The sequence below is a fragment of the Palaemon carinicauda genome, chromosome 38 (genome assembly GCF_036898095.1).
Source record: "Palaemon carinicauda isolate YSFRI2023 chromosome 38, ASM3689809v2, whole genome shotgun sequence".
Taxonomy (NCBI): Eukaryota; Metazoa; Arthropoda; class Malacostraca; order Decapoda; family Palaemonidae; genus Palaemon; species Palaemon carinicauda.
This window is the reverse complement of record NC_090762.1, coordinates 5,632,118-5,659,377: the sequence shown is the minus strand read 5'-3', so window position 1 is coordinate 5,659,377 and position 27,260 is coordinate 5,632,118. Positions and strand designations below refer to the sequence as shown.

Genomic DNA, 27,260 nt, shown 5'->3' with positions numbered 1-27,260 from the left:
AATGAACTCCTTACATTCTATTAGTATCATGGAACAAATTAAGAACCTCTTATTAGACGCCAGTGAAAAGATGAACTGAAAAGCGAGAAGTAAATGGTTGCATCATTTACTAAGTTAGTTGCCATCAACCACCAAACTGGCGTGGTGTCTCCCAGAGGGGGAGGCATTTTACATGAGAAGATAATGGGAAATTTTTATTTTGGGCTACATGTTGAAACAGCTTGAATAGAAGCAATATTTTATTTTTTTTATTTAAACCTGTCAATATAGCCTACATATGCCCACTTCTGTGGTTACCTGTTCCCTATATACACAAAATAAATAAAAAGAATACTCACGCAGGTAGGTATTCCTCAGGGCAGCACCTCTGATATTGATAATGACACTTTGACCTGTTGTCCAGATTTACTAAAAGAAGTGTGAGGTCATGGGAGCACTTTTGAAAAATAAACGGATGATTTTCTGTTAAAAATAGATCTTAATAAGAAAAAGTAGGATGCTTTGCCTATCTCTTGAGTGTTATGCAAAGGACATCCATTATAGTAATTTGACAACAGGTTTCAAACAATAATAATAATGATAATTATTCACAGTCTTTTCATGAATCTATTTAGCCAGATGAAAATATCCCTATATGAAACCTCTAATAAGGGCTTTAATTGTTATCATTAAATGCACTATCTTGACAACACTTCTCAATTAAGTAAATCCTAATAATGACTTTGAATTATCCATTCATTTGTTAGAATCTCCTTTCGAATCATCGCTGCTCTCATCACCGACATCAATATCATTGTTGTCACCATCGACTGCTTCATTGTCGTCACCATTGTCATCATCTTCTTCATCTTCACCAGAAAATAAGGTGCCTTCTTCAGCTTCCTCTTCTTCATACACATCACTGGAATCAGTGACTGTTGTGGGGTGGGTACTTGAGGCATAGCCAAAGGTATGATCACTCCTGTGTGTTGTGGTGGGTGTGTGTGGAAGGCTGCTGGATGCCAGGACCTTAGAGGGAGGAAGTTGTGGTACGCCTGGAAGGGCAACTGATCCCATTCTGCTACGGAGAGCACTAATCTCGTGTCTTCCCAGAAGATAGAAAATAAAGGTAAATGTTATAAAATGGGCTTATTGTTAATAAAAATGAAATTTCCCGTTTTGAGGAGTATAAAAGTTACACATGACTTTATTGATAGAAATTGCCCTTATTTTTTTCTCCAAAATCACAGAGAAAATGAATTGAGTGCAGACGAAATTGAAACTGCTTCTTTACATGATATTGCATATAAAGTACTGTACAGGTACTCAAATAAATATCATCATAAAAATACTGTATGAAGATTTAATTGTTTTCTTAACAATAAAGGGCAACAAATCTACTACTTCATTATTTAAAATAAATTATCTTGTTCCCATGAATAAATTTTACTTAGAAGTAATTAAATCTAAAAATTATAAAAAGATATGGTAATGTTTTATTATAAGCTAATACTATTTGAAGGAGACCTAATTATTTATGTGGTACAATATAAAAATAATGATAAAATTCCTTGTGAAGGGATGAAAAAAAAATAATCAAGATTACCTCAAAGCAGATATTGTTGTGTCTTGTTGTGAAACGACTGTCCTTAAACGATCTAGTTCTTCCACTCGCCCCATTATTCTGCCGCCTGACTTTGATGATTTTCCTTTCTGTTTTAAAAGAAATCAGGTTTTGTATGAATTCTTTTTTTAATCATAAAACTACAATGTTATGAGGTACAATAAAAGGATTTTGACGAAGGAAAAATCTATTTCTGGGGAGATAACTGTGACGCCCGGTGAAAAGGGTCCTTCTAGTACTGTATTTATATCAGAAAAGAGATAAGAAGGACCCTTTTCACCGGGCGTCACAGGTCGACCCAGAAATGGATAAGTACTGTGAAATGCCTGTATTTCATGGCTTTCTATTGATTTAAAACTAAAGAAATTTTGTAGAGACAAAGTTTCCTTGTCATTATGATACACACCACTGATGCAGTAAATGATGATGCTTGAGCCAAATGGTATAATAGATGGTCCTTTTCTTGCCTCAGTGCTAAGATATGAGCTGCCAATGCTGCCTCCTCTTTCTGCAGAGCTCTCAATTCTCGCGTTCTTCCAACAGCGTCTTTCTGAAATTTACCAGGAGAAAATCCATTTAGATAAGACTTATCAAGGAATACATTCAGTAACTATTTAGATTTCATATTTTCTTGCTGAAAAATGTTATTTTGATGATAAAATAAATTTTTGAATATACTTACCCGGTGATTATAATAATAGCTGCAACTCTGTTGCTCGACAGAAAACTCTAAGGTAAAATTCGCCAGCGATCGCTACACAGGTTGCGGGTGTGCCCAACAGCGCCATCTGTCGTCCAGATACCCAGTACTCAATGTAAACAAAGAACTCAATTTTTTCCTCGTCCCACTGCGTCTCTATTGGGGAGGAAGGGAGGGTCCTTTAATTTATAATCACCGGGTAAGTATACTGTATTCAAAAATTTATTTTATTATCAAAATAACATTTTTCAATATTTAACTTAGCCGGTGATTATAATAGCTGATTCACACCCAGGGGGGTGGGTAGAGACCAGCAAAATATGTTTACATTATTATGAGCTAAGAATTTTTATTTCATTTTAGAAGTTATCAAAATAACAAAAACAAAATAAATAGGTACCTGGTAAGGAAGTCGACTTGAACAATTACTCTGCCTTTTTAAGTACGTCTTCCTTACGGAGCCTCGCGATCCTCTTAGGATGCTGATCGACTCCTAGGATCTGAAGTATCAAGGGTTGCAACCCATACAACAGGACCTCATCAAAACCCCTAATCTAGGCGCTTCTCAAGAAATGACTTTGACCACCCGACAAATCAACCAGGATGTGAAAGGCTTCTTAGCCTTCCGGACAACCCAAAAACAACAATAAAAAACATTTCAAGAGAAAGATTAAAAAGGTTATGGAATTAGGGAATTGTAGTGGTTGAGCCCTCACCCACTACTGCACTCGCTGCTACGAATAGTCCCAGAGTGTAGCAGTCCTCGTAAAGAGACTGGACATCCTTAAGATAAAAAGACGCGAACACTGACTTGCTTCTCCAATAGGTTGCGTCCATTATACTTCGCAGAGATCTATTTTGTTTAAAGGCCACGGAAGTTGCGACAGCTCTAACTTCGTGTGTCCTTACCTTCAGCAAAGCTTGGTCTTCCTCACTCAGATGGGAATGAGCTTCTCGTATTAACAGTCTGATAAAATAGGATAAAGCATTCTTTGACAGAGGCAAAGATGGTTTCTTAACTGAACACCATAAAGCTTCAGACAGGCATCGTAAAGGTTTAGTTCGTTTTAAATAGAACTTAAGAGCTCTCACAGGGCATAAGACTCTTTCTAGTTCATTTCCAACCATATTCGATAAGCTTGGAATATCGAACGATTTCGGCCAAGGTCGAGAAGGCAGCTCGTTTTTGGCTAGAAAACCAAGTTGTAGAGAACATGTAGCCGTTTCAGATGAAAATCCGATGTTCTTGCTGAAGGCATGAATCTCACTGACTCTTTTAGCTGTGGCTAAGCATACCAGGAAAAGAGTCTTTAAGGTGAGATCTTTTAGGGAGGCTGATTGTAGCGGCTCGAACCTGTCTGACATGAGGAATCTTAGTACCACGTCTAAATTCCAACCAGGTGTAACCAAACGACGCTCCTTCGTGGTCTCAAAAGACTTAAGGAGGTCCTGTAGATCTTTATTGTTGGACAGATCTAAGCCTCTGTGACGGAAGACTGATGCCAACATGCTTCTGTAACCCTTGATAGTGGGAGCTGAAAGAGATCGTTCTTTCCTCAGGTATAAGAGGAAGTCAGCTATTTGGGTTACAGAGGTACTGGTCGAGGATACAGATACTGACTTGCACCAGTTTCGGAAGACTTCCCACTTCGATTGGTAGACTCTAAGGGTGGATGTTCTCCTTGCTCTAGCAATCGCTCTGGCTGCCTCCTTCGAAAAGCCTCTAGCTCTCGAGAGTCTTTCGATAGTCTGAAGGCAGTCAGACGAAGAGCGTGGAGGCTTTGGTGTACCTTCTTTACGTGTGGCTGACGTAGAAGGTCCACCCTTAGAGGAAGAGTTCTGGGAACGTCTACTAGCCATCGAAGTACCTCGGTGAACCATTCTCTCGCGGGCCAGAGGGGAGCAACTAGCGTCAACCTTGTCCCTTCGTGAGAGGCGAACTTCTGCAGTACCTTGTTGACAATCTTGAACGGAGGGAATGCATATAGGTCTAGATGTGACCAATCTAGGAGAAAGGCATCTATATGAACTGCTGCTGGGTCCGGGATTGGTGAGCAATATATTGGGAGCCTCTTGGTCATCGAGGTTGCGAAGAGATCTATGGTTGGCTGGCCCCAGGTGGCCCAAAGTCTCTTGCATACATCCTTGTGGAGGGTCCATTCTGTTGGAATTACTTGCCCTTTCCGACTGAGACAATCTGCCATGACATTCAAGTTGCCTTGGATGAACCTCGTTACTAGCGAAATGTTTAGACCTTTTGACCAGGTGAGGAGGTCCCTTGCGATCTCGTACAACGTCAGTGAGTGGGTCCCTCCTTGCTTGGAGATGTACGCCAAAGCCGTGGTGTTGTCCGAGTTCACCTCCACCACTTTGCCTTGAAGGAGAGACTTGAAGCTTTTCAAGGCCAGATGTACTGCCAGTAGCTCCTTGCAGTTGATATGCATTGTCCTTTGACTCGAGTTCCATATTCCCGAGCCTTCTCCATCATAAGACTCAATACTACGCAGTACTCTAGAAGTTTTATTCCAGCTGTTACCAAGTTGTGGAATGATCTTCCTAATCGGGTTGTTGAATCAGTAGAACTTCAAAAGTTCAAAGTTGGAGCAAATGCTTTTTTGTTGACCAGACGGACATGAGTCTTTTTATAGTTTATATATGACATATTTGTTGTTGACGTTGTTAATAGTTTATATATGATATATCTCTTTTGACATTACTTTTTTTAGAATGATTTATTGTTAATTTGTTCTCTTCAGTTATTTATTTCCTTATTTCCTTTCCTCACTGGGCTATTTTTCCCTATTGGAGCCCCTTGGCTTATAGCATCTTGCTTTTCCAATTAGGGTTGTAGCTTGGATAGTAATAATAATAATAATAATAATTCCCGAAAGTCTAATGTCGCGCCCCAGCCTACGTCCGATGCGTCCGAGAAGAGAACGTGGTTGGGAGTCTGAACAGCCAGGGGCAGACCCTCTCTGAGGCTGATACTGTCCTTCCACCATGTCAGGCAAGACTTCATCTTCTCGGAAACGGGGATCGAGACCGCTTCTAGCGTCTTATCCTTTTTCCAGTGAAATGCTAGGTGATATTGAAGAGGACGGAGGTGTAGTCTTCCTAATGACACGAACTGTTCCAGGGATGATAGCGTCCCTATCAGACTCATCCACTTCCTGACTGAACATCGTTCCTTCTTCAGCATGTTCTGGATGCATAACTGGGCTTGGCTTGTTCTGGGGGCCGACGGAAAAGACCGATAAGCTAAACTGTGAATCTCCATCCCTAAATATACAATAGCTTGGGATGGGACCACTTGTGACTTTTCCATATTGACAAGGAGACCCAATTCCTTGGTCAGATCTAGAGTCCACTTTAGATCCTTCAGACAGCGACGACTGGAAGAAGCTCTGAGAAGCCAGTCGTCCAAATAGAGGGAGGCTCGGATGTCCGCTAAATGAAGGAATTTGGCTACATTCCTCATCAGCCTCGTAAACACAAGAGGAGCTGTGCTTAGGCCAAAGCACAGGGCTTGAAACTGATAGACAACCTTTTCGAAAACGAATCTTAGAAAAGGTTGGGAGTCCGGGTGGATGGGGACGTGGAAGTAGGCGTCCCTTAGGTCTAATGAGACCATCCAGTCTTCCCTTCTGACCGCTGCTAGAACCGACTTTGTGGTCTCCATGGAGAACGTCTGCTTTGTGACAAAGACATTCAGCGCACTGACGTCTAGCACCGGCCTCCACCCTCCTGTCTTCTTTGACACCAAGAAGAGACGGTTGTAGAATCCCGGGGTTTGATGGTCCAGGACTTTGACTACCGCTCCCTTCTCTAGTAAGAGAGACACTTCCTGTTTCAATGCTCGTCTCTTGTCTTCCTCTCTGTACCTGGGGGAGAGATCGATGGGAGACGTTGCTAGAGGGGGTTTTCGTACAAACGGGATCTTGTACCCCTCTCTGAGCAACTTCACAGATTGTGCATCTGCGCCTCTCTTTTCCCAGGTCTGCCAGAAGTTCTTGAGTCTGGCTCCCACTGCTGTCTGAAGAAGCTGACAGTCAGACTCTGCCCTTAAAGGACTTGGTTCCTTTCTTCTTTCCACGTCTCCCTTCGGCACGAGCACCTCCTCTGCTGGAGGCTCTGCCACGAAAGGGCGGAATAAAACGGGACGCTGGAGTGTCTATCCTTGGTCTAGCTGACAAGGTAGGCAAAGGGGTGGCTTTGCGAGCAGAGGACGCAACAAGATCGTGAGTATCCTTCTGTATCAAAGAAGCGGCAATCTCTTTAATCAGGTCCTCTGGAAAAAGGCACTTGGAAAGAGGAGCAAACAGAAGTTCGGATCTCTGGCATGGTGTAACTCCAGCTGAAAGGAATGAGCATAGGTTTTCACGCTTCTTAAGGACTCCGGACACGAAAGATGCAGCAAGCTCATTAGACCCATCACGTACGGCCTTGTCCATGCAGGACATAATGAGCAAGGAAGTCTCCTTCTCCATCGGAGAGATCTTTCTACTAAGAGCTCCTAGACACCAGTCTAGGAAGTTAAAAACCTCGAAGGCTCTATAGATACCTTTCAAAAGGTGGTCCAGGTCCGAAGATGACCAACATATTTTTGAGCGTCTCATGGCTAGGCGGCGGGGAGAGTCTACAAGACTTGAGAAGTCGCCCTGGGCAGAGGCAGGAACTCCCAAGCCGAGAACTTCTCCCGTGGCATACCAGACGCTCGATCTAGAAGAGAGTCTAGCAGGGGGAAACGTAAAAGCTGTCTTCCCTAAACTCTTTTTGGACTACAGCCATTCTCCTATCACCCGCAAAGCTCTCTTGGACGAGCGTGCGAGGACGAGTCTAGTAAAGGCAGGGGTGGTTGACGGCATGCCTAACACAAACTCTGACGGAGGAGAACGCGGAGCCACAGACACAAACTGGTCCGGAAACATCTCTTTGAACAGGGCCAAAACTTTCCTAAAGTCCAAAGAGGGTTGCGTAGACTTAGGCTCGTCCAGTTCTGAATGCGGTTCATCTACGTGTGCAGCACCATCATCATCAGAAAGTCCCTCATCTGAGTATTGATGAGGAAGCGGCAACGGAGTGGGTAACGGCTGGATAGCTGAGTCCGGTCGCACGGGTGCATGCGTGACTGAGCCGGACGCAACGTCATGGAACTGTTGCCCAGTCTGTGAGCTGGCAACAACCATAGCAGCGCGGGGACGCACAGCGTCTACTCCAGACTGTCTAGACTGATGTGGGTGCGCAGTGGCAACCACACTGGGTTGCGGAGGTTGACGCACCGCGTCAAACAAAACAACTCTGACGGTTGTTGAACCTCACGGACATCAACGGATACCTCCGTGCGTCGCTGAACGTCAACATGCGGCTGGCAGATCACACTGGAACGCATGGGTGGCGGAACTCTCTCAACTGGAGTGCGTGAGAAGGTTACCTCAGCGTCCCCAGGACGCACAACCGATCGTGTGGGTGGTTGTAGGCAAGGAGCTGCACTAGCTACTGGTGCGGCAGCAACCTTCTCCGCACGAAAGTCCTGCATAAGCGACGTTAGTTGCGACTGCATGTCTTGCAGTAAAGACCACTTAGGGTCTACAGGAGCAGGTGCGGCGACAGACGGTGTAACTGTCTGAAGCGGTACCGCTTTGCCTCTCTTAGGAGGTGAGCAGTCATCGGATGACTGCAGCGAGTCCGAACTGACCCAGTGGCTACAGCTGGGCCGTTGGACTTGCGCGGAAGGGACCGACTTGCGCTTTAACGGTCGTGAGACCTTGGTCCATGGTTTCTTGCGAGAAACCCCTTCCGAAGACGAGGTATAAATGGGCTCTCTCGTCTTTGTTAGGCAGGGGCGATCTTGGGTAAATACGCCCGATACCACGGAGGGAACGTCTGTTCGCTGATTAAAGCCTCTCGAACCCATTTGTCGTACGACATTGCTTCTCCCCTGGACTTGGGAGCTTGCAAGAGGTCCCGGACTAGGAGGACGACAGGCACGAACAGACGAACCCTCAAGCGCAACACTATCCACAACACTATCACTCACTTTAACACTTCCCACTGCACTTTTACACTTCAGCTCCTTCACATCCGCCATGAGCTGATTACGGTCACTAGCCAGGGACTCAACTCTCTCACCCAGAGCTTGGATGGCACGCATCATATCAGCCATCGAAGGTTCCTGAGTGCCAGAAGGGGGATTAGGAGCAACCACTACAGGGGAAGGAATAGGTTGTGGGGCATGAGGAGAGGAAATGTCAATAGAACGAGAGGAACTTCTCCTAACTCTATCTCTCTCTAGCCTACGTGTATATTTTTGGAATTCGATAAAATCGAATTCCGAAAGCCCAACACACTCCTCACATCGATCTTCCAATTGACAGGTTTTATCCCGACAATTGGAACAAACAGTGTGAGGGTCGATAGAGGCCTTCGGAAGACGCCTTGAACAGTCCCTAGCATTGCACTTCCTAAATTTTGGGACTTGTGAAGGGTCAGCCATTTTGAATTGGTCAAAGGGGAATTCAAAAACTATCAAAAAGTCATCAACAAAGAATCCGTAATCAAAAAGAGTTCAAGGAATTGCGAAGAGAAAGCCTGCACAGCGAAAGCTCAAAACTAGAATAGTGTACTTCACCAATTAGTTGTGAAAACAAATCCAGTTTAGCAACAGCGAATAAGCACGTCTTGTCGGGAGCACGACAGAGAGAAAATTGAGTTCTTTGTTTACATTGAGTACTGGGTATCTGGACGACAGATGGCGCTGTTGGGCACACCCGCAACCTGTGTAGCGATCGCTGGCGAATTTTACCTTAGAGTTTTCTGTCGAGCAACAGAGTTGCAGCTATTATTATAATCACCGGCTAAGTTAAATATTGAAAAATAGTCTCACTAATTAATCTTTGATTCTGAAACTTCAATATCACTTTATTAACCCTTTTACCCCCAATAGAACGTACTGGTACGTTTCACAAAACTCATCCCTTTACCCCCATGACGTACCGGTACGTCCTTGCAAAAAAATGCTATAAAAATTTTTTTTTCATATTTTTGATAATTTTTTTGAGAAAATTCAGGCATTTTCCAAGAGAATGAGACCAACCTGACCTCTCTATAACAAAAATTAAGGCTGTTAGAGCAATTTAAAAAAATATACTGCAAAATGTGCTGGGGAAAAAATAACCCCTTAGGGGTTAAGGGTTGGAAATTTTCAAAGAGCCTGGGGGTAAAAGATTACTGATTATATTTTATTGTTTTTAAAGTTAACACTATTTCTATGATAGTTATTATATCATTACTACATTTTCATTTGTTAAAGAAGGGTCCATTAATGATTAAAACAGAAAGGAAGACAAAACAAAACATACACCATTTAGTGCTAATTTGTCAGTCAATGTTTGGTTGGGAAATAATCATATCTACTGTATTTTTAATAAATTATCATTATGTATTACAATAATCCTCATTATTATAGTTAAAAATTTATATTCATACAAAATAGAAATTAACAATAAATCATGTATAATCAAAACCAGTTGAATCAAATAGGAATTGTTTAAATTCCTTCTTTTGTTTTATGGATGCTTTTCTTGAAAATTCTGCCTGACTCTGTGCATAAATGCAGGATTAGCCTATAGACTGGCTTGTTTTTTCACATTGCATCTATATCAGTTAAGTTCTAAGAAGATTAGACACTTCCTCTTCCCTAAGATTTTGTAGTTTTTGAAGAGACTAATTGCATCTCAAATTCAGGGGCATTTACATTAGGATTTGCAATGTAGATGCTTAGATAATATTACCTATGATTAGGTGTGGTGTATTCAATATCAAAATGCATTTTTCAGAAATACATCGTGATTCTTTAGATTTCCTATTGTCTTCCTGAATATAAAAGAGAATACTGTATTCTATTTATTATAGCATAGTATTATAGAACCATGGTAACTTAAGAAGAATTGTTTTTTTAACTGTTTACATTCATCTGTTTTCACTAATTTTCTATCTGGCTTTGTTACATTCTTATATTTTATTTGTAGTTTGATATCAAATTATCAAGGAGTGCTCATAAATTTACTTTTCGATTACTATTGAAGGTTGCACTTTCTCCTTTTCCCCAGCAATCAAAGAATGCATCATCATTACCCTGTAATCTATTCTTATTTTTTCTCTTAAACAGAATGCAACTGACCAGAAGTAGAATTCTGCCTGTGTATGAAACTTTACCTCTAAATGCATGATTTTATTAAAGGAATTGTTTTGCTAAATAACAAATAATTTTAGTGAAAGAAGTTTCTACTCGTTTGAAATAAGTATATGCATGTAATTATCGTGCAAGAAAATCATATGGAATTAATGTTGTAGTTTTTGTCAGTGACAGGAGCAAAAACAGGTCTCTTATGTTTGGACAACACGACAGACAAAAGAGTATTCTGTATCTTATTTGAAAGAAGATATATTTATTATTTTTTCTTTTCAACTGCACCTGTTGTAACAATGAAGAAACAATTCAAATTCATTACTATCTGCACAATGAGATCAGCAAAAAGGAAATTAAAATATTTCATATCTGTATTAATGTGTTATTGTTTTTGGACTCGAAGACCTATTGCCCTTATTATTACTACCATTAGTATTATTATTATTAATCAAACTCGCACCTCAATAGGAAAACCAGAATGCTACAAGTCCAAGTGCTGCAAAAGTGCCAGTACTGTAATAATAATAATAATAAAAATTGTAACAAGTAGCAAAGACTTAAGAGACTAAACAAAGCTAAAATAATAGCCATTCTTCGTAATAGTAATAACAAAATAAAGACTCGTATCAACAATGAAAAGAGGGAATTGAGAGGTTTGGTTAGTGTTAACTCAAGATTTCTGGAACACTCAACTTCCATCTCATGATTCCAACAGGCATGTTAGTACTGCACCTATAAGGAGGCTCATGGATGTAAGATATAGCTTATTTAATGTCACCTGATTAATAGCAATGAAATATTTGTAAATTGGACTTTTCCTTAATTTGACTATTTTTCAGTGAATACATAATACACTATAATATTCAAATATTTATAATCAGACTCTTAAGACTGATATAAGAACTTGTGTTAAAATTTACCAAACTAAAGTAACCCTGTAATGAGCTAGTGGCTTAGCTATAAGCTGGTACATCACCCATAATAAAATATTTATAAGATTCAATTAAACAAAAATTTAAGAGCATCTATGATCTATAATGAAACCTAATTTCCCAGTTTATTTTCAACTGGAATAAATGCAGAGATACTGTGCATACCCACATAGATATTTTCTATATAAACCTATCCGATACATACATATGAAATATATAACATAAATGTATAAGAGATAGAAAATATCAATAATATGTGCTAGCGGCTACATTTACTTCGTTCAATAATTTGTGATGAGTTAATGGAACACATTACTAAATGAAACACGATGCTAATGATTGTGTTTACCTAAAACTTTGTTCACCCCAACAAGGTTTAGGGGATATATGATATGCCACATCATCAACCTATGTAACACTATATAATCTAAAAGCGCTTACTTTGGCGAATGAAAGGATATAACAATGCAGATTACCGACTCTGTCTATTGCCTCACTATCCAGTTGTCTTATAGAGCGAATAACGTTGTGGCATGCAAGGATTTAGAAACAAAAGTTTCCTAAGTATCTAAAAAATATGAGGTTCTCCAAGAGGATTTCATATCTGTAATGCATAGCAAACTTTCAGAACACTCAATGAAAGAAACACTTCGAACACTAGTTCTAACTAAGGGAGTTAGGTAAGGTTAGGTAGGACCAGAGTGTCACTTAACAGAGGATTCACTGGACTGAACTTTCACAAAGAAAGCTAACAACGTCAAGAGGTCATAAAGCTCAGTTACTATCAAAAGTTGGCTGATTATCTGAATTGTCTAAAGGTGGAGCCTTGCCATTATCATCACCATCTCCACTATAATCAAGTGCCCTAGTCTTCCCTGGGTTTCCCACTGAACTAACAGCAAGTTCCCTTTAGCATTTCGGACTGTCAATTTGCTCGGAAGAAATCACAACATATTACCACAGGAAAGATTCTATAATGGAAACTTTCTTTTCCCAACATAATTTAAAGCACAGTATCGCCAGTGTGATAGAGCAAAATAATGTGGAATGAACTTCCCAAAAAACTTCCTGTGAATGCTCCATGTAGTAACTGCTTTGAATACCGGGGGAAGACACCTTGATGTGCAGTAATTAGCCAACAACCTGAAATAGGTCTAGCCATTAGCTAGCTACTTAACAATCTGAGGGAGACAGAGAATGGAATGTCGATTACCACTTACAACTAGAATGCTCATTTCTTTACTGAGTGCATGTGTTTCTCAAAGGGAGGAGAATGGGAAAATTTTAAAATTTTACAGGTAAAGGTTGATTAAACTGGGCTTCTGGAGAAGAAGCTAGACTAACATCAAAGGAGGTTCATAGAGATAATCCTAAGATTCTTTTCATAGCTGACTGCCCTTGAATAGTACCTGATTTTATGCAAGCCTTTTGATCATATGTATATCTGTTGTTGCATTTCAAATTGTTTATAGGGATAGATATTATAATTGGTACTAGAAAACTTTTACTGGCATATATGAAATGAACATTAAACTTACCATTTTGATAATCCCTCATAATTTTATACCATTCAAAATAAAAAATTTGTTCACCTGGAGTTGATTAATGTTGTTTTCATGCCTAGTCATTTGACTAGCAACCTTGCCAGGCCATCGCAGGTCAAGCTCTGTCTCTAGTTTGGCCTTCACCTCCTCTAGATCAGCATGCGCTCCCACTCCAAGTTTACAAGCTCTTGTCACCTTAAGTTAAAAAAAGATATTAAATAAATTACAAAAACTGTTAGTAAGATAAATCTAATTCTAGATATTATATTCCAGGTTTTATTTTGCTCTCATATCTTGTATTGGTTTAGTATTTCTCACACACCAAGTGTCAAAAATATAAATGACTTTAGCTATTCTATAGTAAAATGAAAATCTTACTTGGTAAGTTTGTTCTAATGATGCAAGTTCTTGCCGGAGCTCATTTATTTGTTGGTTAAGAGATCTTCGTTCAGTGCGACTCTCCCTGTTTAGATAAAATTCTTAGAAGCAGTTAGATATTATTTCAAACAAAATCTAAAGTTAATGGTGAAATATATCAGCCTGAAACTATTCACTTGAATAACCTTTGCAGTAATTGTTAAAAAATCTAGAGGATGAAAACCCAAAAGACACAATAACACCCAAGACTCTGGAGGAGAAAGTCTGTCAAACCAACAAAACATAGAGACTAAAAATTGAAAGAGATTCTGGAACTTCACAATATCACTTTTTACAATTAACGTTTAAGGTTTCAATACTTTCTAGAGATATGCGTCTATTGAGAAGAAAGTTTTTTTTTTTATTACTGTATATCATGGGTAGTTTTTTTATAAACTTAGCCTCCAGACAAAAAAACATTATGAATACCATGCAAGTGTCTGCCAGTTTGATTTGTTTCTGATATTGAGTTCAGGAACTGATGATGAGCATTAAAGTCGGTTAGTTAACAATATAAAATGTTATGGTATATCAACACTCACTTTCCAACTCCCAAAACCTTATGAAGCTTATTCCAATTGGTTCATATGCTATAACATTAATAAAAATGTTAATAGTAAAACAAACCTGTGCTTGCGAATCGCTAACTCTTGAGCTTTTTTGGCTTTGGCTAACTGCTGCTCTAATTGCTGCAAGTGATCTTTAGTAAGTAGATCAGCTAATGCACATTTACCTTCCTGTGGCCATTGTACTGCTGCTAAACTGTCAGGCTGGCAAAATATATAATTTTATTAGATTGTACAGTAAGATACTATAAAAATACTGTATGTCATATTTATAAACTTGGATAGTCTCCCACTACCTGTGTTTACATTTTTATCAATCATTTAGTTTGATTTTCTGAGCAATATTAGAGAAATACATTTACTATGTAAATATTGTAAGTTTAATTTACCTGGGTATTAGGATAAGGTAAGATGGTTACTGTATCCAAGTCGCCACTGGTCTGACTTTTCCGCAACCAAACAACAGATGGAATTGCTCCCAGCTCTTTCTCACGGTTATTCTTTGAACAAAAAAGACTAACATTACAAGTTCCCTTAACAATATTTTAGTACAGTATTGAAGTGAGGGATCATTGTAATACCCTTATCTACTGTATATGCATTATTAATTTTGGTTAATATTGGTCATGGTTAGAGAGTCAATGGCCATGAAATATTTCTTGCATGAAAGTCAGAAATAAATGGGCATTGGTTACCTGTCTCTAAAGTAATGAGAAATTACTTGATCTCAGTGTACCATTTGAAATCAAGTGCAGTATATGTATTAAAGATTCTTTGTTTTATAATATAATGATATATGATACTGTAATTATATTATTATCATTATTGCTATTATTCAAAATGTACTTATATTGACATAAAACAGACCTTATACTTATATGGTGATGTTGATAAATAATCTTATGCAGAATAGTATGATCATGCATAAAAAAAATAATAGAGCTAAGGGAAGACAAAAAGAATAATAATTAAGTCAAATGATTTAAGACATTGAAAATCATGGCGAGTTGGTAACCATACCACTGACAGGAAGACCATATAAATGTTTAGCAGTCACTGATATGAAAGAAAATAGAACTAAGAAGTATGACATAAAAATTTCATTGCTGCTAAGTATGAAAGTACAGTAGACTCTTCTCTTGAACCTATTCGTACTTTATTTTTTTTCTGCATACCTTTTCTATTAATCGACCTGATTTACTTTAACATCACCTATTCTATTTCTTGATCTCTTCAACCTCTTCTTGGGTTATCTAATTCTCATTTTAATATCCATCAGAAGTAAACTATATTATTTGAAACGCACTTCACCATGAATTAGCTGACAATTTACGACACTGCTTCTGTCTTTCCTCTTGATAAAGAAATCTATGTGACTCTGCTCCACTATAGGCATATGTAACTGAATTATCATGTTCATAGACTAAATTATGTGCTATTCTGCCTCTGTTCCACTATAGGCATATGTAACTGAATTATCATGTTCATAGAGCTATTCTAAGTGCATAAATACAATCTTTATCCCTTATTCTAAATACCTGGCCTCTATGTACCTCATAATATCAATTTCACCTCTTTCCCATTTCACCTTCACAAAAGCTCCTATGATTATTTTACTTCATTATTTACAATCTTAATTGCTATTTCATGCTCTTTCTTAAATGTTTCTTTCTCTTTCTCAAGGCAACCCATCTGAAGTGGGTATGGTCATATTACTTTTACAATATTCCTATACATGTATGCTTCTATTGTAAGCTTGACGTTAACTCAATTAGCATGCACGGAAGGAATACAGACAGGTAATTAATCATTTACATATAAAATAATTATAGTTAGAATGATAAAAGTTGTTGAAATATAAATAATGTTTTATTATGTCCAAGGGTTTAAGCCTTTTAGTCCTATACACATTCTTAAAATGAGCACTCACTTCTTCCCTGTTTTAGTGTGAAACCTGTGTTGCGACCATAATATTTATAGTAATACACTGAGAAACTAAGAGATAATGATCTTTCTCTTCTGAAAATACATTTAGTTATCAGATTCTTTCATACATAAAAAATTATTAGTTGTAAAAAATCTGTTCCTGAAAAGTGCAGCTTATTAGATTCTCTTTCTTTAAGCTCAATGAATTATTTAAAATTTATCATGATAATTCATCATAACAAAATCTCCCCATCTTCATCAAAACAATATTAACCCTTTTACCCCCAAAGGACGTACTGGTACGTTTCACAAAACTCATCCCTTTAACCCCATGGACGTACCGGTACGTCCTTGCAAAAAATGCTATTTAAATTTTTTTTTTTTTGCATATTTTTGATAATTTTTTGAGAAACTTCAGGCATTTTCCAAGAGAATGAGACCAACCTGACCTCTCTATGACTAAAATTAAGGCTGTTAGAGCAATTTAAAAAAAATATACTGCAAAATGTGCTTGAAACAAAATAACCCCATGGGGGTTAAGGGTTGGAAATTTCCAAATAGCCTGGGGGTAAAAGGGTTAACTTGCATCTAGAAATAGAAGGTTGAACTCATTATAATAAACATTTCACTGTACAGTACTTGTAATGTAGTTAATGAAGACAGGGCAGAGTGAGTGAGGTGTGTAGCTCGTACAAGACGACGGAGAACGGCCGCATGACGTCTTTCTTCTCCCGTCCTCTCACGGCGACTCTTTTCGACAGCACCTGCCACTCGCCACCTTGTTGATCATATTGTAAATATTATGGTTGATTATTAGGTCATATATATTCTAAAGTAGATAAGTTAAGAAATACTGCAAATTCTAGAAACAATTTGTATTTTCCCTAGCTATACAAACAAGAGTCATTTATATGGGTTACTCCTGTTAGCGGCTAGAGTGGATATGAATGTGTTGAGGTGGTTTGGCCATGTTGAGAGAATGGGAAATGGCTGTCTGCTAAAGAAGGTGATGAATGCAAGAGTTGATGGGAGAAGTACAAGAGGAAGGCCAAGGTTTGGGTGGATAGATGGTGTGAAGAAAGCTCTGGGTGATAGGAGGATAGATGTGAGAGAGGCAAGAGAGCGTGCTAAAAATAGGAATGAATGGCGAGCGATTGTGACGCAGTTCCGGTAGGCCCTGCTGCTTCCTCCGGTGCCTTAGATGACCGCGGAGGTAGCAGCAGTAGGGGATTCAGCATCATGAAGCTTCATCTGTGGTGGATAATGTGGGAGGCTGGGCTGTGGCACCCTAGCAGTACCAGCTGAACTCGGTTGAGTCCCTGGTTAGGCTGGAGGAACGTAGAGAGTAGAGGTCCCCTTTCTTGTTTTGTTTCATTTGTTGATGTCGGCTACCCCCCAAAATTGGGGGAAGTGCCTTTGGTATATGTATGTATGTACTAATAGTTTAATTTTCTCTACAACCCAAAAATCAAAGAACATTAGCTTGACTGCATTATACTGCTAAGCAATAAGGAATCACTGCGCATGTCCCATGATTCTTCCTCAAACTCTCCTGGTCAAAGAGTTGTGGGGCGGTCGAGGCGGGATCTTTGATAAATGACACAGGTTTATATAGCTAGGAAAAATACAAATTGTTCTAAGGTGGGAGGAAGTCTCTGTTAAGGCTTGATGCTCAAATGGAATACCAGGCATCCTACTAGGTGGGTTTGAAAGCTGTGGAAATCTATGGATATTGATAATATTGCAAGAATGATTATGCTCTTTTTTGTAAACTCGATTTGACCAATAATATGATTTAGTTTGCCAATAGGCCTAAATGATTACACGGTAACGAGTGATTTTTTTTTTCTGTGGAAGGCTATGTATCCCTACTATCACCAGCTTGATTCCCATTTTTTTTTCTTTTTTAAGAAGGAAAGAAATTGTATCTTTAAAAAAACATTCAATACTTTTGTAGTTATATATTAGCAAACTAAATCACAGCATTGATCAAATCTCAACTCCCAAAAAGAGGATAATTATTCTTGGAATAATATCAACATACAGTTTTCCACAGCTAACAAACCTAAAGTAATATGTAATAATTCTGTAATTATTTATTGGCAAACTAAATCACAGCATTGATCAAAATTTAATTCACAAAAAGAGGCCATTATTCCTTGCAATATTAAAAAGTTTCTAACATTGCAAGGATTATTACCCTCTTTCTCGTGAATAAATGTTTGACCAATGCTGTGATTTTGTTTACCAATAGATAATTACAGAATTATTGAATTATTTTTTCAAACATACAACTTCTTTCTCTCTCCTCAACAAAAAAAAATTAAATGAAAATCAAGCTGGTTATAGTAAGGGGTTGCGTGTGTTTCAAATTTTTAGGCAAGGGGTCGCGAGTGCAAAATCGTTGGGAACCACTGGTCTAGGGCATTCGGCTAAGACAGCGTCGCACCTCTTTAGAACGCAATTACCCCATAAGTAAACAATCAGATGTAAAAGGAATTCTAAAGCTTTGGTCTCAGATATGGATAATTCCTCAAATTATTTAAGGGCATGCTCTTTTCTTAAGTTTAATGTTACCGCAAAGTGGGAGACTGCTTCAGACTAGTGGTCTAGCTACGAGCAGGCTTGGATTGATTGCAGACGTAGCTTCTACCTCCATGTTTGCCATTTTGGGACCAGAAACAAAGGAGGGCAGGTTGGACAGTTTATCTACTGGTATTGATGGCATGAATATGAATGTGTTGAGGTGGTTTGGCCATGTTGAGAGAATGGAAAATGGCTGTCTGCTAAAGAAGGTGATGAATGCAAGAGTTGATGGGAGAAGTACAAGAGGAAGGCCAAGGTTTGGGTGGATGGATGGTGTGAAGAAAGCTCTGGGTGATAGGAGGATAGATGTGAGAGAGGCAAGAGAGCGTGCTAGAAATAGGAATGAATGGCGAGCGATTGTGACGCAGTTCCGGTAGGCCCTGCTGCTTCCTCCGGTGCCTTAGATGACCGCGGAGGTAGCAGCAGTAGGGGACTCAGCAGTATGAAGCTTCATCTGTGGTGGAAATGTGGGAGGTTGGGCTGTGGCACCCTAGCAGTACCAGCTGAACTCGGCTGAGTCCCTGGTTAGGCTGGAGGAACGTAGAGAGTAGAGGTCCCCTTTTTTGTTTTTGTTTCTTGTTGATGTCGGCTACCCCCCAAAATTGGGGGAAGTGCCTTTGGTATATGTATGTATGTATTGATGGCACCAGATTAGCAACATCAGTGTCAATAGGGAGTGGTTTCTGATATGCACATGAGTGTACGTAAAAATGTCTCTTGCGTGACACATGTAAAGGTGGTAGCTTTAAGGACCTACTGGCCTCAAGTGAATTTTTAGATGCTGAGACTTGTGTATTAAGCGAGTCTAACGTATCTTTAGTCTGATTCAAAAGTGCCACATCGAACCTGTATTTGGGTCTTTGAGACCGAGGGAAAACTGACTCGAAGGTGCACCATCTATTATCAGTTTCCACATCAAGGAGCTCATCCAATCCAGCTAAATGATGGATGAGGCTCATAATGTTAATAAAATGTGAGGCTTCCGAGCCTGACATTGGGACCTTGAGGGGGATTACATCAGCAGAGCTGGTGGTTGTGCACACATCGAGGTTCTCCAGAGTCATTAATGATAATGATGTCTTAGTCTGGTTGTTCCATTTTAACAGTCACTTAATTCTTAATTCTTCCTTGGGTGTCATTCCTTTCCCTTGCGTCATTAATACTGTGACAGAAACAGAAGACGGAGAAGGAGCAGGTGGTGTCCAGTTCAATCCTGTTATAAGAGCATTTGCCTCTAGCAATGGAATACAAGGCAGAAAAGTTGAAGTCTTTCTCATAACTTGATTTACAAGATGAGAGAGAGTTCTCAGTATACTGCCAAATAGGACACCTCATCCGCAACGTCATACAAAAGTAATCTCATCTGAGACAGATGGGGGGGTTGACTCGTTGGAAGGGGGGGGGAGGGGGGGCAAATATTCCTTGCCCCTTATCCATCAACTGTATTTGGTAAGAATTATCTGAATCAAGGTGATGTTTCATAGAATGTGCAACCTTTGAAGCTTTATGAACATTAGGCTCAGAGCTAGTGTGTGGCTGATCATGAAAATTAATAGTTTTGCGATTATCGTAATACATACATTTGCTATTAAAAAAAAGTTAAGGCTCTGTTATTATGAGTCCTGGCCAGAAGTTTATAAAACTCTGGGAACTTAAAATAAAAAAGTGCTGATATACCACACCCTCTGGGGTGCATTGATCGTCAACTAGTTTGAGAGGTTCTGGTAGGAACATGTTGTGCATTGGCATTGTTATGTTGTGGAGGAATAAATACTCTCCTGCGCCAAGATACTGGCGTATTTCATGACATCATGATGCTTGGGAGTGATACCCCGTTTGGATTTGTTGGCCTGCCCAAGATGCAGAGGAGTTGCAACACGCATTGGGATAGCGGTGCACAGAGTTACATTATCATACTTAGAGACAGTGGCGCATACAGACTTGTTATTCTGAACACTCTGTCTGACTGGATTGTCAATAGCTAAAACTCTGGGGATTAAAGCAGAGTTTGTTATACAGTACTTGACTTCACAGCATTATTAGGCTTGGAAGGACATTCATGTTTAGAGCAACTTGGCATTGTCAAGTCTTGGGGTGTGGACACAGCCAAAGCAGTCCAGCTACCCTCGTAATAAAGGGATAATATGTCATGTGACACATCCTCTGAGCTCTTTAGAGGAGATCTCTGCCAAGGCCCCCTGGGCAACAAGGCAGGACATGCTCGTTAATACGAGCTGGAGATTGGTAAGAAGGGTCTTTCAATAAGGCTGCTTTGGTATGGGGGGAAATGGCAGGCTCTACTCTAACGTACCAACAGGAGTGCAAAGATGCTTTCACAGCTCTGATTGGAGATACTTCCAAGAGCAGAAAGATCTTATCTGTATAATCTGACATAGAAAGACCGCCACTCAATACACTCGTAGGGGGTGAGGGAGATCTAAGCATAACAGGGTAATTAGGGACTGATGGTGCTGCTATAAGATCAGGGTCAGGGAGCGGAATCGCAGTGGCCATAGCCAGAGGATCCGCTGCAAGAACCGGTTAAGCTCATATTGTATATTATCAACTCTGGGTGATAAAACATTGACAAAATTAAGGTGGCAGTCGTCATCCATGACTTGTACCTCAATGGGTTCCTGACACGAAGGATCTGGTTGGGGGATAGCTTTTCTTGCTACTACTGATAGAAGACAAAGAAGGAGAACGATCTCTCTAAGATCATTTCTTGTGGCAAGAACGATATCTCTCCAAGTGGGAGGACAGCTACTCCCGACAGTACTCACTCAGTGATTCCAATAAACATTTTTTACCTAGGCAAGAAGGCCAAACCAAGTGCGGATCAACTTCTACCCAACTCATGCATGTACCACATATACTTCGACTCACTAAGTCATATTGCACACACTTGTAACTCACAAATATTGATAGATACAAAAGTGACATTGAATATTAAAGACACAAGCACTAGGCACTATATGGGTGAGACGAGGGCGAGTGCGGATGTCTGATCACAGAGAGGAAGTTGAGTTACGTCTTCTTAACTTCACGACCAGGAGTGTTGTGGGGAAGCGTCATGTGAGGGCGTTCTATGGCGCTCGTGCAGTGGTTGCTTAGCAACTAATTATGATGCAATCAAACCAATTTTCTTTGTCTGGTCGTAGAGAAAATGAGACTAGGAGTAATCTAGATAAATGACTCGGAAGTTTGTATCTGCATAGAAATTAATAAATACTTAATGAAGGTAGCCTAAGCAGATATAAACAAGATTCAATTTTGTAAAGGAAGGAAAATTTAGATAAAGGAAGTATGATAAATTTATATTTTTCCTAACTATACAAACCTTGCGCTCTTTATGTAGGAATATTATTTTAGCAATAGCTGAAACTAGCCATTGAAGCTTTTGTGAGGTGTACCTACCCTCCGCTAGTTAGCCGAGAGGGGTATCAGGGGTAGACCAACCACTCCGCTCACACCAATAATAGTAAAGAACTGTCACTTTGCAATTGTGGCAGGACAACTCTCCCTCAAAAGGTAAAGTTGCTCAACACCTGGAGTCTGACCTCCGGGCAGCGTTCTCTGCTTCCCGTTGATAAGCTGTGTTCAAGCTGAAGGTCAGCATCGAGAGCTGCCAGTGAAAAGTAGCCGAAGCTAGTTTCTGGGTTCCCCCAAAAGGGATCTCCCCCGACTCGAAACCCCGAAGGGAACCAGTCTGCCAATGCTCTCGTTCCTACGCTGGAGCTTCAGGACCGAAGGTGAGCAGAAGCAAAGAGTGCTGCAGTAAACTGTAACACTCTTAGAAACCCTTCTTTAGCGGGGAGACCAAAAAACTCAAAGGAAGGTATGGGTTGCTGCAAGTGGAAACGGAAGAGATATCCCCCAGTGGTGGCTACCATTGGAAGTGACATAGTCCACACCTAAGGGAGGTCTGAGTAACCTTATAAAGAAAAAAAAGAGGAATTTTTTTTGATCGTTAACTTGGTTAAAAGGTTTTGACAGGAGAGCAACACTACTTCTTAACACTACTGAGCCGAAATAAAAAAGTGACGGTTGTTTACTAGTGCTGGTGCGAGCAGGGTGGTTGGTCTACTCTCGCTACCCCTTTTGCTAAAAGCTTTAACTGATGGTTTCAGCTATCACTGAAATAATATTCCTACACAAAGAGCGTAAAATTTGTATAAAGTGCCAGAACAAAAGACTTTTATTTAAATAAGCTTTGTACTGTCTGTGCTAACAAATGAAAAACTTTAAAAAAATAAGCATATTATAAGAAAGGTTTTACTATTACTATAATTATTACAATCAAAATAATATCAAAATAAATATGAACTGTGGTTTTCAAATTTTCTGAGGCTGACATCCAAAATATTCTGTCTACTAAACTTTTCTACTTGAATGATCAAATCTCAAAAGGGAAAGGGTAAGCCTTTTCAGACAATACAAGAAATATAACCTACTTTCTGTGAATGGTTAAAGTGTTAAAACAATTTTTATATATGACTAGATGTTTTGATACCATATAATTATATTTCCAATAATTTAGGAGAATGGCACACACCAATCACTACTAATTATAAAGCACCAAAAGCATCAAGCTTTTCCTATTGGGTGGAAATGACTAAAATTCAGTTGTTGTGAGCTCCTGTCACAGTGATGCTTCCACCTCACCTGCTTTGAGAAGTTTCTAATTACAATATTCAAACTTAAGTATCACTGTAAAAAACAACAGCTATGACTTATCATATAGTTAATTTTTTTTCTGCTGCTATACATATAAATTTCACTTGCATATTATCTATGTAAATAATTGTAGTTTCTATAGAACAAATGAGTTGGGAGCATTGCTTTTGAACTTGTTCCTTCCACACTTCTTGTGGGGCAACTAGTTTCTATTTGGAGTTCATAGATCTACTGCTAATATGCAATTTTGTAGGAATGCCAATTGATGGTGGGGCAAATGCTTAACTACCGATTTCTTAAGCATTACAAAAATAAAGAACTCTTAGAAAACGGTGAATCAGTGGAGGAATTCAATGAGAATTTATCATTTCTAATGTTACCTATTTAGCTTGACAAGACATTATGACACACTGTACCTGAGATCTCTCAACAGAGTCACAAGTGAAAAGACAGCTGGATCACATCCTGGAGGTCTAGGACCATTCTCATCCATCCTTGCTTCATCAGTACCCAGTCCAGAATCATTGTCTCCGCTGTCCTCACCTTCATCGTTGCCGTCACTATCACCCCCTTCACTGCTACTTGAAACTGGGAGAATTTTTCAATAAAAAAATGTGGGAAATTTACTCACATAGAATAAAGAGGAAATATGTTATTTTTATTAATAAAATAAATTTTTGAATATACTTACCCGGTGATTATATAAGCTGCAACTCTGTTGCTCGACAGAAAACTCTACGTTCAAAATACGCCAGCGATCGCTATGCAGGTAGGGGGTGTACATCAACAGCGCCATCTGTCGAGCAGGTACTCAGTACTCAATGTAAACACAGAACCAATTTTCTCCTCGGTCCACTGGGTCTCTATTGGGGAGGAAGGGAGGGTCCTTTAATATATAATCACCGGGTAAGTATATTCAAAAATTTATAACATTTTTCAATATTAAACTTAGCCGGTGATTATATAAGCTGATTCACACCCAGGGGGGTGGGTAGAGACCAGCATTACTTGTTTACATTATTATGAGCTAAGTATTTTGTATTTCATTTTAGCAGTTATTCAAAATAACAAACATAAAATAAATAAGTACCTGGTAAGGAAGTCGACTTGAACAATTACTCTGCCTTTTTAAGTACGTCTTCCTTACGGAGCCTCGCGATCCTCTTAGGATGCTGAGCGACCCCTAGGATCTGAAGTATCAAGGGTTGCAACCCATACAACAGGACCTCATCAAAACCTCTAATCTAGGCGCTTCTCAAGAAATGACTTTGACCACCCGCCAAATCAAGTAGGATGCGAAAGGCTTCTTAGCCTTCCGGACAACCCAAAAACAATAATAAAACATTTCAAGAGAAAGATTAAAAAGGTTATGGAATTAGGGAATTGTAGTGGTTGAGCCCTCACCCACTACTGCACTCGTTGCTACGAATGGTCCCAGAGTGTAGCAGTTCTCGTAAAGAGACTGGACATTCTTAAGATAAAAAGACGCGAACACTGACTTGCTTTTCCAATAGGTTGCGTCGATTATACTTTGCAGAGATCTATTTGTTTAAAGGCCACGGAAGTTGCGACAGCTCTAACTTCGTGTGTCCTTACCTTCAGCAAAGCTTGGTCTTCCTCATTCAGATGGGAATGAGCTTCTCGTATTAACAGTCTGATAAAATAGGATAAAGCATTCTTTGACATAGGCAAAGATGGTTTCTTAACTGAACACCATAAAGCTTCAGACGGGCCTCGTAAAGGTTTAGTTCGTTTTAAATAGAACTTAAGAGCTCTTACAGGACATAAGACTCTTTCTAGTTCATTTCCAACCATACGATAAGTTTGGAATATCGAACGATATTGGCCAAGGCCGAGAAGGCAGCTCGTGTTTGGCTAGAAAACCAAGTTGTAGAACATGTAGCCGTTTCGGATGAGAATCCGATGTTCTTGCTGAAGGCATGAATCTCACTGACTCTTTTAGCTGTGGCTAAGCATACCAGGAAAAGTCTTTAAGGTGAGATCTTTCAGGGAGGCTGATTGTAGCGGTTCGAACCTGTCTGACATAAGGAATCTTAGTACCACGTCTAAATTCCAACCAGGTGTAACCAAACGACGCTCCTTCGTGGTCTCAAAAGACTTAAGGAGGTCCTGTAGATCTTTATTGTTGGAAAGATCTAAGCCTCTGTGATGGAAGACTGATGCCAATATGTTTCTGTAACCCTTGATAGTGGGAGCTGAAAGAGATCGTTCTTTCCTCAGATATAAGAGGAAGTCAGCTATTTGAGTTACAGAGGTACTGGTCGAGGATACGGATACTGACTTGCACCAGTTTCGGAAGATTTCCCACTTCGATTGGTAGACTCTAAGGGTGGATGTTCTCCTTGCTCTAGTAATCGCTCTGGCTGCCTCCTTCGAAAAGCCTCTAGCTCTCGAGAGTCTTTCGATAGTCTGAAGGCAGTCAGACGAAGAGCGTGGAGGCCTTGGTGTACCTTCTTTACGCGTGGCTGACGTAGAAGGTCCACCCTTAGGGGAAGTGTTCTGGGAACGTCTACTAGCCATCGAAGTACCTCGGTGAACCATTCTCTCGCGGGCCAGAGGGAAGCAACTAGCGTCAACCTTGTCCCTTCGTGAGAGGCGAATTTCTGCAGTACCTTGTTGACAATCTTGAACGGAGGGAATGCATATAGATCTAGATGTGACCAATCTAGTAGAAAGGCATCTATATGAACTGCTGCTGGGTCCGGGATTGGTGAGCAAAATATTGGGAGCCTCTTGGTCATCGAGGTTGCGAAGAGATCTATGGTTGGCTGGCCCCAGGTGGCCCAAAGTCTCTTGCATACATCCTTGTGGAGGGTCCATTCTGTTGGAATTATTTGTCCCTTCCGACTGAGACAATCTGCCATGACATTCAAGTTGCCTTGGATGAACCTCGTTACTAGTGATATGTCTAGACCTTTTGACCAGGTGAGGAGGTCCCTTGCGATCTCGTACAATGTCAGAGAGTAGGTTCCTCCTTGCTTGGAGATGTACGCCAAAGCCGTGGTGTTGTCCGAGTTCACCTCCACCACTTTGCCTTGAAGGAGAGACCTGAAGCTTTTCCAGGTCAGACGTACTGCCAGTAGCTCCTTGCAGTTGAAATGCATTGTCCTTTGACTCGAGTTCCATAATCCCGAGCATTCCCGACCGTCTAATGTCGCACCCCAGCCTACGTCCGATGCGTCCGAGAAGAGAACGTGGTTGGGAGTCTGAACAGTCAGGGGAAGACCCTCTCTAAGGTTGATATAGTCCTTCCACCAAGTCAGACAAGACTTTATCTTTCCGGAAACCGGGATCGAGACCGCTTCTAGCGTCTTGTCCTTTTTCCAGTGAAAAGCTAGATGGTATAGAAGAGGACGGAGGTGTAGTCTTCCTAGTGACACAAATTGATCCACGGATGACAGTGTCCCTACCAGACTCATCCACAGCCTGACTGGGCAGCGTTCCTTCTTCAGCATCTTCTGGATGGATAGCAGGGCTGGGGGTTGATCGTCTTGTTCAGCAACGTCCTCATCAGAGGGTTCATCATCCGAAACTGATGAGGAAACGGCAACGGAGTGGGCAACGTCTGACTCGCTGAATCCGGTCGCACTGGTGGATGCGTGACGGAGCCGGACGCAATATCATGGAACTGCTGCACAGTCTGTGAACTGTCAACAACCATGGGTGCGCGAGGAAGTACAGCGTCAACCCGAAACTATCTAGACTGTCTGGGTTGTGCAGTCAACACCCTACCGGGTTGCCGAGGTTGACGCACTGCGTCACAACAAGTCACCTCTGCTGGTTGTTGAACGTCCTGAACGTCAACAACCACCTCCGAGCGTCGCTTAACGTCAACGTGCGACTGGCGACCCACACTGGGTCACATCGGTGGAGGAACCACCTCAACTGGCAGACGCGAGTAGGTTACCTCAGCGTCAACAGGGCGCACAACCGACCGGTTGGAAGGTTGTTGGCCAGAAGGAGGAACCACCTCAACTGGCAGACGCGAGTAGGTTACCTCAGCGTCAACAGGCCGCACAACCAACCGGTTGGAAGGTTGTTGGCCAGAAGGTTCTTCTCCGCATTTAAGTCCTCTATCAAGGACGCAAGCTGGGACTGCA

General features: G+C 40.4%; 1 protein-coding gene across 1 annotated transcript in view; it reads right to left on the bottom strand.

Moving 5' to 3' along the window:
• Positions 1-654: 654 nt before the first annotated feature.
• LOC137630044 (cilia- and flagella-associated protein 44-like) overlaps positions 655-27,260 on the bottom strand; it is a 167,625-nt gene continuing 141,019 nt past the window's right edge. Inside the window, exons 29-37 of the mRNA XM_068361535.1 lie at positions 23,556-23,727; positions 16,516-16,654; positions 14,340-14,450; positions 14,012-14,154; positions 13,346-13,430; positions 13,016-13,162; positions 2,010-2,153; positions 1,586-1,692; positions 655-1,084 (exon numbers count right to left, since the gene is read on the bottom strand). Of these exons, the coding sequence (XP_068217636.1) occupies positions 736-1,084; positions 1,586-1,692; positions 2,010-2,153; positions 13,016-13,162; positions 13,346-13,430; positions 14,012-14,154; positions 14,340-14,450; positions 16,516-16,654; positions 23,556-23,727 (1,397 nt within the window). The 3' untranslated portion in view covers positions 655-735. The remainder of the gene's footprint in view (positions 1,085-1,585; positions 1,693-2,009; positions 2,154-13,015; positions 13,163-13,345; positions 13,431-14,011; positions 14,155-14,339; positions 14,451-16,515; positions 16,655-23,555; positions 23,728-27,260) is intronic.